The sequence below is a fragment of the Rana temporaria genome, chromosome 10, assembly GCF_905171775.1.
Source record: "Rana temporaria chromosome 10, aRanTem1.1, whole genome shotgun sequence".
NCBI classification, from domain to species: domain Eukaryota; kingdom Metazoa; phylum Chordata; class Amphibia; order Anura; family Ranidae; genus Rana; species Rana temporaria.
In genome coordinates this window covers 134,838,922-134,854,575 of record NC_053498.1, presented here as the reverse complement: position 1 = coordinate 134,854,575, position 15,654 = coordinate 134,838,922, and the positions used below count along the sequence as shown (strand labels likewise).

General features: G+C 42.7%; 1 protein-coding gene across 1 annotated transcript in view; it reads right to left on the bottom strand.

Moving 5' to 3' along the window:
* Positions 1–557: 557 nt before the first annotated feature.
* Positions 558–15,654, bottom strand: part of EXOSC10 (exosome component 10) — a gene marked incomplete at its 5' end in the record, with an annotated part of 37,173 nt that continues 22,076 nt past the window's right edge. The window contains 7 exon segments of the mRNA XM_040326340.1: positions 558–683; positions 2,579–2,658; positions 3,254–3,315; positions 3,423–3,612; positions 13,449–13,522; positions 13,640–13,733; positions 14,415–14,489. Of these exon segments, the coding sequence (XP_040182274.1) occupies positions 653–683; positions 2,579–2,658; positions 3,254–3,315; positions 3,423–3,612; positions 13,449–13,522; positions 13,640–13,733; positions 14,415–14,489 (606 nt within the window).

Sequence of the window (15,654 nt, the reverse complement as noted above, 5' to 3'; positions counted from 1 at the left end):
CGGAGAATAAATATTATATAGGACATCACAGTTTCAAAAAACAGGAGAAAAACAACAAGAACGGGCAGAACAACAGAAGATAAAAAAAAAAAAAAAAACACACAGGAGGAAATAGCTGGCGTTTCACTGGAGGAAACGCGGTAAGGCGTCATACACACTGGACGTTTTTGGACATTTTTACAGCTGCTGTTTTTGGCTTCAGACATTTTTTTTTTACAGTCAAACTCCCCAGCATGTTATCCGATGTGTCCATGCACACATAGGCCGCTATCAACTGTTTTTGGATGGGGCGTTTTTGGCTGTAAAACAAACCCAAAACAAGTGGGTTCTGAGAGGACTTTTTTTTAGCTGTAAAAACGCTCCAATGTCAAAGAACGCAGATAAACGCTCAAAAATGCGGCTCACCAGCGTTTAACATTTGTGATCCCATAAAAAAAAAAAAAAGGCTTAAAAACTCTGAAAAAAAAACTCACTGCAAAGCTACTGGCATTTCTAGAATATCAAGTGTGCATGAGACCTTGGCGTAGCAAAAACAAACTGAACATAAAGCCAGAAGGTGCTTAAGTTGATTAAAAGTTTATTAAAAAAACAAAAACAAAACCCAAGCAGTAATGAATTCAACAGTTCCATGTTCAACCCATAGGCGGCAGTTTCATCTCCTTGGCCAACTGTGTTTGAAGCCCCTGAAAGTGAAAGTAAAAGAAATATGAATAAATTTCCAACAGCTCAATTCTTCATTAGGTCTCATTCTAATAAGCGTACTGTACCATACACACCCATGCAAAAAGCTGTCTAACCGCATGGAAGGCACAGGTGCTCGATTTGTCCAAATCAATGACAGGCGGACAGTTGCACAGATCTCCAAGTATACCCCCAATAGTTACATCCATGTGGGACTGATACACAGATCAGAACGCAGCCTACCTTCTGATGCTACATCGGTTCTGCATTGATTTACACTTGAGATGTGTTTGCAGATCTGTGCAGCCAGCCACCTATCATTGATCTAAACAGGCTGCCTACATAGAACACCTGTGCCTTCTATGCAGGTAAAGACCGTCCTTTGCATGGAATAGTCACCTATGTGAATGTAGCCTTAGGGAAAAAAAAAAAAATATATATATATATATATATATATATATATATATATATATATATATATATATATATATATATATATATATATATATATATATATATATATTATATATTATTTTTAATGCTCCGATGTTTACATTTATAATAAAATCATTTGAGAATTGGGGAACATGCTGTGCCGTGGTCTATGTAGCATGCAACCCTTAAGTTGTAGAGGAGGCTTACATGCCGACGCAATCCTGTTCTTGGGACCGGCGGCCATTTCTGGGAGTATGGCCATTTATGTGTTTTTTTTTAGTACTCTTATTTTACAATAAATGACTACACTATGAACTTCTCCTCGGTCTGTGTGGTGAGCACCCTATTGACCAGGTTTGATGTGAGGAATTATTGCCTCTGCAGAAGAGATACTGAAAATGTTATGACATTAACCGTTGGAAGGTTGCTGGACTCCTCAAAGGGTTGTTCCAATGACATTCCATTTACCAATGACATTCCAGTGAGAGCGCATTAATGAAGGACTGCACCGGAGGCACCTTTTTTGCATGGAAACACTTGCCAATTTATAGAGTGTATTAGCACTTGAGAACATACTTTTATGTAGAGTGTATTATCACCTGTGAGTAGATCTTCAGTGGATGATTGACACTTTTTTGGACACTTGTTGCATTTTGCAGACTATTTGGGATTGTTATTGACCACTTGCTTACCGGGCAATTATACCCCCCTTCCTGACTAGGACAAATTTTCAGCTTTCAGCGCTGTCGCACTTTGACAAGTGCGCGGTCATGCAACATAGAACCCAAATCACATTTTTATAATTTTTCACCCAAAAAGCTTTTTAGTGGTAATTATTACTGGGCTTTTTTTTCTTTAAAGCAAAAAAAAATAAAAAATTAAGACCAAACATTTTTATTTTTTTTTCAAAAAACACCACATAATTTTTTTTCCAAATTTGGTTATAAAATTTTGCAAACGGGTAATTTTTCTCCTTCACCGATGGCCAATGATGAAGCTGAACTTATGGGCACTACGGAGTGACACAGATGGGGCACTGATGGGCAGCGACTGGTGGCACTGATTAATAAAATAAATGAATAAAAAATAAAATAAAAAAAGATACTGCCAGTCATTGTCCCTAAACACCAGTTATATATATGAAGCTATACTGCAAAATAAAATCCCAGTGATGATCAATTACCACCAAAAAATAAAAAGGTCTATTTATGTGAATTTTTTTTTTTTTGAACATTTTGAATGCAGTGTTGTATGATCGCGCAATTGTCATGCAAAGTGTGACAACGCTGAAAGGGGGGGGGGGGGGGGGGGTAGAAAGTGTCGGGAATTGACGTGGTTCAGGGCCCATTTACATCTCTCCACGTTGAGATTCATTTTGAATAACACCCCAACCTGCTAAGGAGTGCTTCTATTAAACCTTACCTACCCTTTATTACAATATGAAGAAGGAGATGCCACTTACCGACTGGATTTCTCTGCCATAAAGGACATACTTTTGTTTCCCACCGATTTATTTCGTTTCTTGCCTGAAGTATTCTTCTGCTGTAAGGAACGGAGGGGACAGGAGATGTCAATGCGGCCATCAGATCCCATTTAGGTGTACATAGCGAGTGCTTTCCTGTTCATCTCATTAAAATGAAAGGATGTCACTAGCTTAGAATGGATATTTTTGTTTTAAAGACCCCTCCACCCCCCAGCATTTCTTTTCAGGTTAGATCATAGCCAATTTAAAAACAAAAAACCCATTGAAATCCATGCATCCCGCGCTCTGCATGTGGATTGGGGGCCGTACGCTTGAATTAGGGGGGTGGCGCCCCTGTGCCCTGTATGGACGGGCCGCCACGTACAGATGGATATTCAGCGTCTGGATGTTTATCAGCAGGACCTTCCTCCAAATACTTCTCTCTGGGCCCCCAAATCTTAGGAAAACAGCACCAACTCAGAATAGTGAAACCCCAAAATACTAGAAAATCCTTCATGTTGAAAAATATCCTCCACACAAAGGGTAGAGTGGCACCTTGACCTTTCAACCTCTTAATATGGCCCTGTCCCTTTAACATGTATACAAAACATAAAGCAAATCCCAATGCTGACATACAGAAAAAAACATTTAAGATCATCATTTAATAGTACTTACTTTTCCTGACTGTGCTTGTTTATTTGGGTCAAACTCAGACCGACCTTCCACGCGGCTGCTACCTGTATGGCAAATAAAATATTTCAAGGGTCAAGCTCCGAGAGGAAGAGAGAGATGCATCACAGGAGTAATGCCTACCTATGAATGACATACACAGAGTGCAACTTACCTGCAAACACCTTGAAATCCGACTTGCTGTAGTCGAAGGGAGTGAAGGGAACCTGGGCCACAGCCTCTTCCTCCCCTTCGCCCTCCTCCTGTGTCTTCTCCACGTGTTTTAACCTCTTCTTGTCTGATTTCTTGGTTTCAGCTCCTGGCTCGCTGACTATTCTCTCACGCTTTCTGCTTGCATCCTCCTGCTGTGGAAAAAGAAAAAAAAAGAAAAAAGGCATTTAAATCCAAGAACAAAAAAATAAATAAAAATATTATATTAATAAATACATTACAGCTTACCAGGCTGTATATGTGGTTGGTGCTCTAGTTTATTATTATTTATGCAGTAAAAATGTATTTAATTATATATATATATATATATATATATATATATATATATATATATATATATATATATATATATATATATATATATATATATATATATATATTTATTTTGTGACAACATGAAAGAAATGTCACTATGGGGTATGGTTTGTAGAGTTTTGAGGAAATAATGAATTGAATCAAATTTTGGAATAAGGGTGCAAGGTAACAAAATGTGGAAAAAGTGCAGCGCTGGGAATATTTTCCGGATGCACTGTACATTAATTTACTGCATGTTGGCAACTTTCCCCTTTGTCACACGTTAGTTTACTGCACCGGCTGAAACACCCAAGAGTGGCAACCACTGTTGACCAGTCACCTAGAGCTCTCTAAACGCTTGTGTACTATAAACCGGTGTATGCCTTTTAACCAGCTTTGGAAGGTTTTACCGCCTTCATGAACAGGCCATTTTTTGCCAATTAGTGCTGCACTTTAACTGGCGATTGTGCAGTCATGCAACGCTGTATCCAAACAAAACTTAAATATTTTTTCACACAAATAGAGCTTCGTTTTGGTGGTTTTAAAAGATAAGAAACAAATCATTGTCAACACAGGGCTCTTGGCTGTAATTGGACACAGCAGGTCAGTAAGTCCCAACCATGAATCATTGGCCATGAATAAGCACTAGTCCAGTGCGAAATGCGTCGGCTGTTCCCCTGTTCCTCTGCTGTTACCTTGTGAAGTGATGTATTTGCTGTTTGTTTGAATAAAAGACAACCTTTTTGGTCATTGGAGTGCGGCCATCCAATCCTTTCTTCGTATCCTATGCATGGTTAGTGCATTGCCAGCACCCACGGTATCCTGAGTCAGTCTGCCTTCATTTAGTTTTTTTATTTTTTTTGTTTTTTTTTTTTTTAAATTTTTTTTATTTTTTTTTTTTTTTTTTTATATAATTACTTATTTTCTTTATTTTCCAAATTACATCACATACAATAAACAAATAACAATAACAAAACCAAAAAAAAAAAAAAAAAAAGGACATCTCCGTACATATTTAAGTAAAAATACTTTCATACATTACATTATCCCCCCCATGGGCACCATCGGCCTCCCCCTCCCTCTCCTCCAATCCCCCGTCCCACTCCCCACCTACAAGAGGCGGGAGGGACGCCAGGGAGAGAGAGAAAGAGGAGGAGGAGAAAGGAGAGACGAGACCCCCCCCCTCCCACGTGACCCCCTAGACCCCATCACCTTATGACCTCCCTACGGCACAAAAAGGAGGAGCTCAATACCACCCTAATAATAAAAAATAAAAAAGCAAAAGGATTTTGTGCAGGGCTTAATAGTCCTTAATTTCGTGACTTTAGTGGAAAAAAAAAAAAAAAAAAAAAAAAAAAAAAATAATTAAAAAATGTTTTCTTTATTTCGTGCCTCTTTAACTCCCCCTCACCTTATCTCCCCCCCCCCTACCATGCGAAGGGGAGAAGTTTCATAACCACCTCAAAAAAGAGGAGTGGAAAAAAAATAAATACATAAATAAATGAATTTAAAAAAAAAACAATATTGAGTGTGTTCTTCTCCATTCCCTTATTAGTGATCTTTCTTTTGTGACTATAACCTTCCTTTAAAACCCCCGTTCCCATTCTTATGACTCCCAAATAAAGTCCCTTAAGGGGAGCCTCTATACTTGTCCTCCTATATTGACTTAATTGATTAATTATTTCCTCCTCTTTAGTGATCCAAATTAGTGCTGTGAAAAAGAGGGGGGAAAAAAAAAAAAAAAAAGTGAGAAAATAGGAGGGGGGGGGGGGCGCGCCTCCCCCCTCCTCCCCCTCCGGCGCCCGCAGGGTAGGGAGACAAAAATAAAAAATAAATAAAATAAAAGACGTAAAAAAAAAAAAAAAAAAAAAAGGGGGAAAAAAGATTTTTCGCCGTCTCACCTCTCCCCCCCACCCGCCTCCTAGCCTCTCCGCCCCAAACTAATCCTTCCCTACTTCAGGAGAGTAATATATCCACCCTGCCCATATATCCTTAAATTTGTCCTGTTGGTCCTTGACCATGTGTACCCATCTCTCTGCCTCCATTATCCTCTCTACCTCGATTTTCCATTCCACTATATTGGGGACTGTAGGTTGTTTCCAGTGTCTAGGTATCAGTGCCTTCGCTGCATTTAATAGGTGTGGTGTAACACTTCTTTTGTAGAACTTCATGGATGCTGGCATTCCATGAAACAGGAAATGCAATGGGGATTGCTCAATAGGTCTTAATGTCAGTTTCTTTATCCACGGGGATATCTCCTCCCAAAATCTCCTGATCCTGGGACACTGCCACCATATATGAAGAAATGACCCTCTTTGATTGCACCCCCTCCAGCAGTTGGCATTCATTAATGGGTAGATCTGAGCCAAACGGGTCGGCGTATGGTACCATCTAGTCAGAAACTTATACGACATCTCCTGTATATATGAACTTATTGAGGACCGGTGTGTTATTTCCATCAACCTATTTGATTGTTCCGCTGTAAATTTAAGGCCCAACTCCCTTTCCCATTCACGCATGTAATATGGGATTGTCTTATCTTGGGCACTCTGGACCATTCTGTGCATCCGAGATAACATATGGCCTGGTTCCAAGCGGTTAACACACCACTCCTCAAAAGTAGTCATGGTATTTACTGATCTAATTTGGTGTTTCCATTTATTAAACAGGTCTGTCAACTGCCGGTATTTCCATTCCCTCATTGATACCTCCCCCTGCTTTTGTACCAACTCCCTTAAGGGAAGCAGTTCCCCCAATGGGGCCACCTCTGAACAATTTCCTCCCCACCCCTCAAAACTACCCTTCTCTTCCCCAGGAGGGAACCATGGAAATCCCTCCAAAGGAGTAATAGGCGATATTGGAGGGGCAAACTTTCCCGACTTATTCATTCTATCCCAGATAGATAACGTTGTTGTAGTTAATGGTGACACATATTCCGATAGCCCCCTAAATACGGTCGGGATCCAGGGTGCTCCCGCCAGATCCCTTCCTGCCAGTGTTTTCTCCAGGGAAACCCATATTTTACCTTTTGAGTCATGTCTCCAGTTCATAATACGAACCAGGGCCATGGCTCTATAGTAAAGTACCATATCTGGGAGTCCTACTCCTCCTTCCTTCTTTGATCTTTTCAAAATATCATATGCCAGCCTGGGATGTTTATCCCCCCAGACAAAAGTCCTAAAAGCTTTCTTTATTTGTTTAAAAAATATTTGTGGGAGAGCTATAGGGATGGCATACAGGACATAGATAAGCCTTGGAATTATACTCATTTTAAGAGCACTTACTCTCCCAAACCAGGTCAGTGTATAACTTCTCCATCTCTGTAAATCTCTTAGTATTGACGAGAGCAGGGGTATATAATTCAACTCATATAAACGTTTAACATCTGGGGCTATATGTGTTCCCAGGTAAAATATAGAGTCTGAACGCCATACAAAGGGGAAGGATCTTTGCAGCTTTTTCTTCATCCCCGCAGGCAGTTGATTCGGCATCAGCATCGATTTCTCTATATTTATTTTAAAGTTGGAAATGCAGCCAAACCTGTCTCTCTCTCTCATCAATTCCGTCAGAGACTCTTGAGGTGAGGAAAGATATAACAACAAGTCATCCGCATATGCGGATATCTTGTGTTCCATCGATCCTATAACTATCCCTTTGATCCCCCTATTCCCTCTAATCATACACAAAAACGGTTCCAATACCATAGCGAATAGTAGTGGGGACAGTGGGCACCCCTGCCTAGTCCCGTTTTTTATTTCAAAGTAATCTGATAGTCCCCCGTTGACTTTAACCCTTGCTCTGGGTTCTGCATACAATGCCATCACCCATCCCATCATTCTTTCCCTCAGGCCCATCTCCCTCAGAACTCCGACCATAAATCCCCATCCCACCCTATCAAAGGCCTTTTCAGCGTCCATTGAGATCACAACTGCCGGGGTTTGATTTGGGCCTTTATGTATCCAGTGTAACACATGGAGGGCTCTTATTGTATTATCTCTGGCCTCTCGGCCTTTCATAAATCCTGTCTGGTCCGGATGGATCAGCTTAACAATGTGATCCTGTAGCCTCAAAGCTAGAATTTTAGATAGGAACTTAACATCGGAGTTCAGGAGGGAGATGGGCCTGTAACTAGCGCAGCACTGCGGATCCTTCCCCGCTTTCGGGAGAACAGTCACATAAGCAGTTAAAGCATCTGGCGATAATGGACTCAAGATCGACACCGAGTTGAGATACCTACAGAGGGGGGTCAGGATTATAGAGGAGAACTTTTTATAATACATATTAGTAAATCCATCTGGTCCTGGACTTTTGCCCTGCGCTGCCTCCAGTATCACTCTCTCTAGCTCCTCTATGGAGATGGGTTTTTCCATTTCCTCCAGGGCTGCTGTTGGTATTGCTTGTAGTCCCGAGGCCTTTAAATATTCCCGAATCCCTTCCTCCTGCCCCCCCCCGTCTACCTCCCCCAGACTTGGATCTAGATTGTATAGCGAAGTATAGAACCGATGGAATTCAGCTGCTATCGCTTGAGAATCTACTATCTGTTTACTCCCTACCTTTATTGTATGTACATGACGCGCCTCCTGTTGTTTCTTTAGTTGTCTGGCCATTAACCTCCCGCTCTTATTTCCCTGCTCATAAAAGCGATGGGCAAAATATCTATTTTTATTCTGAGTTTTTCGATCCAGGAGCTGTTTGAGATCCGCCCGAAGCTTCTCTAAATTTTGCGCATCTCCTGGCTTTAAATAGATCTTATGTTTAATTTCTATTTTATGTATCTCCTCCAAAAGAGTTGTCAGTTCCTTCTGTCTATCTCTTTTAATACGTGATCCCATTGAAATTAACTCCCCTCTCATTACCGCCTTATGGGCCTCCCAGACCACCTGGTCCGACACCTCTTCTGACGTATTCATCTCAAAATATGAGGTCAACTTGCCAGTTAAGGATTCTACATTTTGCTTATCGTCCAATATCGCTTCATTCAGTCTCCAAGTTCTTTCCCTACTCCCAACCAAAGCTGGTCTTATCCCTAAACTTATCGGTGCATGATCCGATATGGTGATCGACTCAATAGTCGCAAAGTCCACCAGACTCAAATAATATTGGTCGATCATTAACATATCGATCCTTGAATACATATTATGTGTCTTGGAGAAATAGCTATAATCTCTATCCCGCTCATGTAATACCCTCCAGCTGTCAACCAAATGTAGGGAACGTAGACGCTTTTTAACACATCTTAGCGCTTTCTGTGACAAAAAAGTTTTCCCAGATGAGGTATCTAAACTCGGGTCCATAGTAATATTAAAGTCTCCCCCCAAGATCAACAGACCTTCTCTGAATTTCTCCAACCTATCTAGGGTTTTAATTAAAAACTTAACCGTTTGACTATTTGGGGCATAAATCGTTGCTATAGTATAACACTGGCCCTGGATTTTTCCTTTCACAAAAAGATATCGCCCTTCCGGGTCCTTTTGTACTTCTGTAGGTACCAAAGGGCATTGTTTATGTATTCCCATTGTAACCCCTCTTGCCCCAGAAATAGGCGAAGGAGCATGAAACCACTGATTGTATACGAAAAGGGGCATATGGGGGATCGACCCTTCCACGAAGTGCGTCTCCTGTAGAAGAACAATTTCCGCCCCAAGGTGGCGCAGTTCATGCCAGAGACGCCCCCTCTTACAACCTGAACAGAGACCCCTTGTATTATATGATATAATTTTCATTTTATCTGACATCTTTTTAGTCCTTACCCCCTAAACTCTATTCCCTCCTCCCACCAGCCCCAGCCCCCCAAATAGAGGGAAGGGGACGGTAGGCCGAGGGAAATAAGAGCGGACAGGCCCTGAAACAGGACCGGCGGCGGGCGGGCGAGAGAGACAGCAAAAAAAAAAAATAAAAACACCAAACAACAAAAAAAAAAAAAAAAAAGGGGAAAAAAATAAAATATACACTTAACCCCACGAATAACATATAAGCCACCATATCTACGTATGGGTAACCCCCTAAGAGGATGTTCTGTCCGTTCGAGACCTTACAACCCCGTCCAGACTCCCCACCCCCTCCACTCCCTAACGGAGAACCAAGTCCCTTACCTCGGGACCTACCTAACGGGGGAAGAATTCTCCCACCGACATATAGTGGGCCCCTCCCACTCCCCAAGCTTCCCCTTCTATTAATCCCATACATTTTATCCTTTAACTATATTGACCTTCTACATTTTATTTTACCTTTACATTTTACTTAAGTTTTAAATATTTACCTCAGAGATATCCAACCAATTTCCCCGGGAAGGAGAGAAAAAAAAAAAAAAAAGAAGGGGGAAAGGTGGGGGGAGGGGAGAGGATAACGGGGGAAACACAGGGGGAAAAAATCTCAGATTGGCACCTATATTAGAACCAAGAAACCAACCCCCCCCCTCCCCCCTCCCATCAGAATACATTTCCAATATTTCCCTTTGCCTTCCCTATTTGTCCCCACCCGGCACTTGCTGCCACCTTCCTTGTCTTTGCATGGTTGACCCCTGGTTTTTTAATCTCCAGTCTGGAAAGTCCACCTGTGGTAGTTCCAATACATCTAAAAAATGTTGTAGGTCGTCTTTGTTTTGGAGTGATGCCGTCTTCCCATTTCTTGTTGCTGTGACCTTGAAAGGGTACCCCCAACGATGTCTCACATCAACCGCTCTTAATGCTTCCAACAAAGGCTTAATAGTTCTTCGCTGCATGAGTGTTCTACGTGATATGTCTGGGAACAGAGCAATTTGGCCTCCCTCAAATTCAATTCCCACTCTTTCTCTTGCTGCTCTCATGATTGCTTCCTTTACCGGGTATCGATGCATTTTGCAAATTACGTCCCTTGGTCTTTCTGTACCTTGAGGAGCTGGGAAGAGCGCCCGATGCACTCTATCTATTTCGATCATTTCGGGTGCAGATGTCCCCAGAACTAACCGAAATAGCCTAGTAACTAGTAAGTGAAGTTCGTTCCGTTGCTCTATTTCCGGTAGGCCCCTAATGCGTATATTTTGCCTACGCTCGCGATTTTCGTAATTGTCCATTTGATCCAGCATTGAGTTCAACACTTCTTCATGTTTTTTTGTTGTTTCTTGAAGATCCGCGACCGCCTGTCTGGTATCTTCCTGGTCCGTCTCCCACTCTTCCACTCTGTTCCCCAGTGCTCCCACTTCTTCTCTGATCTCCTCCACCGCCTGTTTACAGGAAGACTCTACAGCATTTATAAGTTGCATTATGTCATTTTTTGTTGGTAGGGCCTTTATATGTTCTCTTAAGTCCCAATCCAATTTCAGCTCTGTTTGCGCTTTAGTTATTTCTGTGGTGATGTCATTATTACGGCCTTCTTCCTGAAGTTTGGTGGGGCTCAGACTTTCCCCTATCAGTTCTAATTCTGGGGAAACTGCCCCCCGGTCACTAAGCCCGGTGACCTCTCCTGCACCCCTAGAGTTCGCTCCAGGTGTCCTACTACTTTGCTTAAAGTTGAGCGGGGATTGTCCTCGGCCAGGTGTTGTACTACCTCTCCCTACTCCACCCCCTCCACGTCCCTGGACTAGGGGGTCCTGTCCTGCCATTTTTACTCCCCCTTTTGGATCTGGGGAGCCCTGCTTCAAGCCCTCATGCCCCAATGTCCTCTTTATTATGCTGCCTTGATCCATCTTTGGTGCCGTTAGATAGGCTCTGAGCCCGTTTACCTGGCTCTTCCCACCACCAGATAGTTGCTTAGCCGCCCGGCGACGTGTGGACATTCCGCTGATATCCCCTATTTCAACCTGCATTCAAATATGTATACACGTTTCAGTTTATATATTTGTGTATATTTTAAAAGACCCGACTATTTCGTTTTTTATAGGTGAGTCAGCCCGTCTCTTCATCCACGAAGGGGGGGAGGAGGGACCAAAAGCAAAAAAACAAACAAAACAAGCAAGGGCGGAGGAAAGCAGCGCTGCGGTATGCGCCTATATCACCTTCACATGCCCATATACTGTCAGTCCATTTAGCAGAATTAATTCTGTTGTTTCATTTTTGGATTTAGGCTTTCACTTGTGAGTCCTATAGTCACAGGCCCAACTTCGATATATGTACTTGACAAGTTGATAGGCATATAGGCATATATTTGTGCAGTTTATTCCATAGAAAATAAGCAGTGACACAGCAGGTGAAAACAGGGACATGGAGCTCTATGAAGGATCAATCTGTCCCTTTTTATAGATTAGTCAACCAGTCTCTTTGTCCTGATATAGATCTGCAATGGTTTATAGAGATATACAGGTATACCAGTACCCCGACCTGCCAGTCTGCAGATACACAAAAAAAAAAAAAATAAAAAAAAAAAAAGAAAGAGAAACAAAGGATTTCCCCCTTCTCTCTTCCTCTCTCTTCTCTTAAGGGGGAAAGAAGAAAAAACTTATGCAGACCCCACACACCGGTGGCTCTTAAGTAGTGTGTAAGAAAGAAATCACAGTGTTTAACTCAGCATACAAATGTCCATGACTAGGGTGCATACACACTCAGGGAGTATACAGTAAGGAGTTTTCGGCTGCTTCTTTTTAGCCTTTATCCACCAGCATTCCTCACCCGCTCCCCCTCACCTCATTGCATACATCTTCACTCTGTTTCAATGTGTTTTACAACCTGCCAGCTGCTGAGCTCCATCCAACCGAGCACGTGTGCACCCTTTTTTTCTTTCTTCTCTCTTTTTCCCTTCCTTTGCCAGCCCCACACACTGGTAGCTTTGAAAAGTATGTAAAATAAAAAATAGAAGGTATAACCAGGCTTAATTCAGCATGCAAATGTCCATGACTGGGTTACAAGCAGGTATATGCAGCTGCTAGCAGGTATCCCATCGGATATGCAGGTAGAGACACATGTTGCTGAATAGTTCAAGCCAAGTGGTATGCTCGGGGATCTATATTCAATAAAAAAGTTTTAAACTGCTTTTTAGTCCCTATCCAGTCTTTCTCCACCACCATCCCCCAACAACTCCCCCTCACCTCCTGCGTCTGTGAACTTTCTCCATTGCATGCATTTTCAGTCTATTACAATATGCTTTATAACCTGCCAGCTGCTAGCTCCGTCCAGCTGAGCCTCTCTGTTCCGGGTCAGATCTCCTCCTGCTGTGGTCTCCTCTGCACCTCCTACACGCTAACCGCGTGTGTGTCCCCCTTGTTGTCAAGTCTGCTTCGCCAAGGAGGGAGGGAGCCCACTAAGCCAGCTGATGCTGTACGATGGATGGGCTGTCTGCAAACCAGCCTGCTTCGCCGACGGGTGTGGGGGGGAGAGCCCGCTGAAGAGATGAATGTGCTGTCTCTATCACTGCCTCCACGGCATGCGCCAGATAAGAGAACGCAGCCGGGAGCGAGAGAGAACAGACCGTGGGCCCAGCTCCAGAGAGCGCCTCTGCCTTCATTTAGTTGACCCACCTGGAGCGTTGATTTTCTTCTATTGGCTGGGACTAGCTGACAGACTCCCGCAGTGTGCAATCACAGTAGGTGTCGGCAGGGGGTGATGTAGCAGTACCTCGCTTTGCCTGCATGGACCTTCTGTCCGCAGTACATTGCAGGCGGAGGGGGTCCGGAAGCGGTTAATCATTTACAAAAGTACCAAGATTTTTAGATGTGGTATCCATTTTTAGGAAAATAATTTGGAAATGTACCTTTATATTTACTTACCGCTACCTGCTCTCGCACAGATGTCTGATTGGCAGCATTGCTCTTAAACTCTCGCTCGGCTTTCTTCCTGGCAGCTGTAAACAGATGAGACCAAGATTAAGGAAACTGCAAATCCTTTATTAATAATGTTCCCCCTGAATGCCGCAAACCACTGCACCTGCATGCACCCGTAGCCCCTCTGGAGTTCCTACCTTTTTCTGCCATCCTCTTCTGTCTGGCCTCTTCCTTGGACTTTGCTTCCCGTTCTTGTTGCGCTATACTGACAAGCTTCCAGCGGTTGCTGATCTAAGGGAGGAAGGGAAATTAAAGTGAAGACACCATTCAGCAGTGTTAGGAAATGTGTAATCACAATGTCCTGTGTCAACTTTAGAATACCGGTTTTATAGATTTCAAGTTGTCCCCCAAATGTATGTTACAACATGCATAATAAACTGCATGCCATATTCTAGTTTATTTCTATGCTAGCCATACACCTCACATCTTTGTCTTAGCCCTCTACACCCCCATAAAAGAACCATGACCTAAGTTATACATTTATTTTGGGCCTTAAAGCAGAGGTTCACCTTAAAAACAATTTACTAACATTACATTGTGCTCACTCTCGACATTGACAGTACGCTGATTTTTTTCTTTTTTTGGCCGTACATACCATTGTATCGCTATTTTCCCCGCCGGCTTCCGGGTAGTGGCTTCCTCGGTAGTGGGTTTTCCTATGCACAGGCTAAGTGATTGACGTGATGACAAAAGCTTCCCCCCCCCCGGCGCATAAGGCACGTCACGAGTTGCCGAACGTCGGTGCGCAGGCACCGTCTCGCAGTTCGGCTTCTTTCGGCAACTCGTGACGTGCCTTATGCGCCGGGGGAAAGCTAGGGTGAAAATTGATTTTAGGGTGAACCTCCGCTTTAATTTGTTCCACAGGTATTTGGGGTGTTTCTGAGCAAAACATAACTTGTTAAACGTGTTCACCTCAAACATTTTTGTGTTCGGATCCAGCTTAGCGGCCTGAGAAGCATGGGCACCTCGGATGTCAGACGGAAGGAACTGAAAGATGAAAGAATTACTTTGAAATACATTTCAGTCAAGAGTAAATGACTTTTGTTTCAGATAAAATCAACATTTACCTAAAAGCTTTGAACTTTTTTTTAAAAGGATACATTTTAGAGTTTCAAAAATAAAAAATGTACAGTACATTTCTCAGTCATTATACATAAACGGTGTAAATTGAATAGCAAACCATTATATTTCAACATATGCTCTTGTTATGTGTCACGCCTTACATTTGTATCATCTTGTCAATAAAATAAATCTCTCATAACGGTATCAGTTGCATTCCTTTTCTATTACAACCCATACTCTCAAAAGGTATTGTCAGCCACGTCAGGGTTCTCGAGGCCCGGGCCACATCATATTGCTGATCCTCCAAGTTCACTGCACGTTGCCACCTCTTATCCCATTGCATCATCTCCTGAGGTGTATTTCAGCCACCCCACCCATACTTTCTCAAACTTCTTAGGGCAACCTCTAGCTGCGCAAGTCATTTTATACAGAGGCAGTGCTGTGTTTACTATGTTCAACCAGTTTTGTAGAGATGGAGGGATCGGATCCTTCCACCTAAGAGCAAAGGCTTTCTTAGCGTAGCAAAAGTATCCTCAGCAGTGTTTTTTTTGTGATTCAGGTATTCTTTCTTCCTCCAGATCACCTAACAGGCATCCGGCCTGGAGAATAGATATTAAGGAGGGCCAGGGCATCTTCTAGGTCAGGGGTGTCCAAACTTTTTTCTAAGAGGGCCAGATTTGATGAAGTGAACATGCGTGAGAGCCAACCATTTTGCCTGACATTCTTTGAACCAGCAAGTCTCTTGGTATGGGGGCACAGATGTTTGCTCGCTCTACAGCTGGGTTATGTGTCCATAGACACACAGTGTGGTTCGGCCCCATCACTGGATATGATTGACGGCAGCAGGAGTCAATCACTCCCACTGATATCACCAAAGCCTGCAAGACCAAGAAGAGGGGGAGAGAAAAAAACTTGCAGCCGGGCACAGCGATGTATTGTTAAAAGGACAGGTCAGCGTAAGGGGGGGGTTTAAAATGCAGTGCAAAGTTTTTTTTAACCTAATGCAGAGAATGCATCAAAAAGGATAAGTTCACCTTTTGCAACATGTTAGAGGTTACACCCATATTCAGGGTGTAACATAACATGTTAC